Genomic DNA, 3,767 nt, shown 5'->3' on the forward strand with positions numbered 1-3,767 from the left:
CATCATACACCGTTGGAAAGTTGCTGGTGCGTTACATAGCCCAAATGGCATTCGTCGGAAAGTGAATGTGCCATAAGGACATGTAAATGTCGTTTTCTCTTGGTCCTCTGGTGCAATGACTATTTGATGATACCCGGAGTAACCATCCAAAAAGCAATAATACTCTCTATCTAACATCTGATCAATGAATGGAAGGGGAAAATGGTCTTTCCTTGTTGCTGTGTTGAGCTTGCGGTAGTCAATGCATATTCTCCAACTAGTAACAGTTCTTGTTGGAATTAACTCGTTCTTCTCATTCTTCACTACCATCATCCCCCCCTTTTTAGGTACCACCTGAACCGGACTCACCCACTCACTGTCAGAAATTGGGTAAGCTACCCCTGCATCTAACCACTTCACCACTTCCTTTCTCACAATTTCCTTCATTGGCGGATTGAGTCTTCTTTGGGCATCTATGGTTGGTTTGACTCCGTCCTCCATTAAAATCCGGTGCATAACAGTAGAGAGGCTGATCCCCTTGATGCCTGCCAAAGTCCACCCAATGGCCTTCATGTGCTCTCTCAAAATTCTCAACAATTTTTCAGTCTCCACATCAGAAAGTGAAGCTGAAACTATAACCGGAAGTGTCTTGTTTTCACCCAAAAACTCATACCTCATATGGTTAGGAAGTACCTTCAATTCTAACTCTGGGGGTTTCTCAACTGAAGGCAATGACCTTTTTGGTACTGCCCCAAGCTCTTCAAAGTATTTCCTCTTCAATGGCCCATAAGAATTAAGCCATTTTGCGTACTCCATATCTTCCTTTCCATCTTGATCACTAACCTCATCGTCAACCAAACTTAACTCAAGAGGATCATTTATCAGTTTTCTCTCTTCCACTAAATTACCCATTACATCCACCGAAAAAAAATTGTCACTAGCTTCTGGATAGGTCATGGCCTTGAGCACATTGAATACAACTTCTTCTCCTTGCACTCTCAACTTCAACTCACCCTTCTGAACATCTATGAGTGCTTGGCCTGTTGCCAAGAAGGGTCTCCCAAGGATAATGGGAACATTGCTATCCTCTTCCATGTCAAGAACTATGAAATCACAGGAAAAATAAACTTGTCTACTTTGACTAGGACACCTTCAATTACCCCTCTTGGATGTGCCAACGAACGATCAGCTAGTTGCAAAGTTACAGTTGTGGGCTTGGCTTCTCCAAGTTGCAATCTCTTGAAAACTGACAATGGCATCAAGTTGATGATATCCCCCAAATCACAAAGAGCATTTATTCCCTCAATTCTCCCAATAGTGCACGGTATTGTGAAACTCCCAGGATCTCTCAGTTTAGGAGGGAGCTTCTTTTGCAGTATAGAACTACACTCTTCTGTCAATGTCACAGTTTCAAAATCCTCCATCTTCCTCTTCTTGGACAAGATGTCCTTCATGAACTTGACATAGCTCGGCATTTGCTCTAAGGCCTCCGCAAATGGAATGTTGATTTGCAGTTTCTTGAATACTTCCAGGAATTTAGTAAACTGCTTGTCCATGTTGTTCTTACGGAGCCTTTGGGGGTAGGGAATCTTTATGTGATGCTCAATACTAATTGGTGGCGAAGCTTCTTTTGTTGGTATGCTTTCAGTAGCCTTCTTCTCACTGTGCTTCTTTTCCTCTTGTGTCGGTGCCTGTGCCTGTTGATCCTGACCCACTTCTTCGACTGGCTGCTTCTCACTTGGTCCCTCATAATTCTTCCCACTTCTTAACGTGATTGCCTTGCAATTCTCTTTCGGATTGACTTCAGTGGTGCTAGGCAAGTTACCTTGGGCACGATTAGCCATGAGAGTAGCCAATTGTCCCATTTGGGTCTCCAAATTTCTAATAGAAGACCGAGTTTCAGCCATGAATTGGTTTAACACATCTGATTGAGCATTAGAATTTCCACTAGAATTTTGTTGTTGCTGATGATGAGTGGGCGGTTGGGGTTGTTGTTGCTGCCTAAATCTCGGTTGAAAGAACCCCTGTGGCTGTTGTTGGAATGACTGTTGTTGGTTTGAAGATTGGCCTTGCTGATCATTCTTCCAAGAAAAGTTGGGATGATTCCTCCACCCTTGATTAAAAGAATTGGAGTAAGGGTTATTGTTGCCTGTCAAGGAAAATTCCCAATAGCCTGAGCTTGCTCCATAGGCATGTTGTTTACATCAGCATACTGACACTATTCATAGGCATGAGGGCCCCCACATATTTCACACAGATTCTGGGCCTGTTGCACTGGAGCTGTTATTACATTGCCTTGCAATTGCTTAGTCAAGGCCTCAACTTGGGCGGTCAATTTCAAAATTGCATCCACTTCATACATACCAGCCACTTTCCTTGAAGAGCTTCTTCCACTTGGCCACTGCTGATTATTCATGGCCATTTCTTCCAACAAGTCATATGCCTCATTGGCACTTTTTCTCATAAACGCACCACCAGCTGCCGCATCAATGAGTGTGCGAGTAGTACCACACAACCCATTATAAAAATTATGGACAAGCATCCATTTCTCTATTCCGTGATGCGGGCACTTTCTTATCAATTCTTTGAATCTCTCCCAAGCTTCATAAAGAGACTCATTATCCAACTGAGAAAAATTATTGATCTCTCCTCTCAACTTAGCTGCTTTAGCTGGAGGGAAAAACTTGGAGAGGAACTTCAGTGCTAGATCATTCCATGTATTGATTGAGTTAGGTGGCAAAGATACCAACCAGCTCTTAGCTCGCTCCCTCAGAGAAAATGGGAACAATCTAAGTCTGATAGCATCATCACTAACTCCATTCATCTTAAATGTCTGACAGAGCTCCATGAAGTTAGAGAGATGCATGTTTGGGTCTTCAGTGGGTAGTCCCCCAAACTGGACTGTGGATTGAACCATCTGAAGTATGGCTGGCTTTATTTCAAAATTATTTGCATCTACGGTGGGTGGTCTTATACAAGACTGGACCCCTGTCATTGTTGGCAACACATAGTCCCTCAGGCTACGGTCGGGTGGATTCTGACCATTAGCCGGATCTTCTATGGCACCCCCATTATTACCGTAGTTGGCCATAACTTCCTCTTGCTCAATCCTGTGTACAACTCTTTCCAACCTTTTGTTTCTTCTGTTCTGCCGGCAAGTCTTCTCTATCTCAGGATCAACAGGCACTCTTGCAGCTGGTCCTTGACGTCGCATAAACCAATGGTACCTGAGATGAGATAAGAAGAATTGGACACAAACAAGTTAGCAAAAAGTGAAAAGAAAACCAAATTAGAATTTAATCCAATTAACGTAATATTAACTAAACAATTCCCCGGCAACGGCGCCAAAAACTTGTTGCTATATTTTAATACACGCAAGTGCACGTATCGTACAAGTAGTACTCACACAGGTGAGGTTGAACCCAAGGGAATTGCAGCCAAGTACTAACCAAATTGGGTTTATATTTCTATTTGGCGACAATAAATATTGGTTTTTAAATTAAAATGACAGAAAACAAAACAAGCGAAACAACAAATAAAAAAATAAGGGTTTAACAATGGATGTGACGTTAGGAATATGATTTCAATTGCTTCGATTACCCAATTGTTAACACTAGTCAACTATTCTTCTTCCTCCAATGAGATGATAGATTATAAAATCACCTAAACTCTTTTCAGATCATTTAGATACTAAATTGCATTGTCAACTATTGCAATTCTGAAATAGTACGACAAACAATTCACATTAAGCAATAATCTACAAGTCACATAAGCTATGCGAATACTTT

The 3,767-nt window shown here is 41.8% G+C and overlaps 1 protein-coding gene and 1 non-coding gene across 2 annotated transcripts; one reads left to right on the forward strand and one right to left on the reverse strand.

Annotated features, from left to right (window-relative positions):
• Positions 1–1,082: 1,082 nt before the first annotated feature.
• Positions 1,083–3,193, reverse strand: LOC133799384 (uncharacterized). Its single transcript, XM_062237403.1, has 2 exons — positions 2,233–3,193; positions 1,083–2,128 (listed from the first exon to the last, which is right to left on the reverse strand). The coding sequence occupies exons 1-2, from the start codon at positions 3,191–3,193 to the stop codon at positions 1,083–1,085; spliced, it is 2,007 nt and encodes a 668-aa protein (XP_062093387.1).
• On the forward strand, positions 2,532–2,638 carry LOC133802788 (small nucleolar RNA R71). The gene has a single exon (XR_009877534.1). It is a non-coding gene; the product is annotated as a small nucleolar RNA R71 (small nucleolar RNA).
• Positions 3,194–3,767: the final 574 nt, after the last annotated feature.

Source organism: Humulus lupulus, chromosome 9 (assembly GCF_963169125.1).
Source record: "Humulus lupulus chromosome 9, drHumLupu1.1, whole genome shotgun sequence".
Classification (NCBI taxonomy): Eukaryota; Viridiplantae; Streptophyta; class Magnoliopsida; order Rosales; family Cannabaceae; genus Humulus; species Humulus lupulus.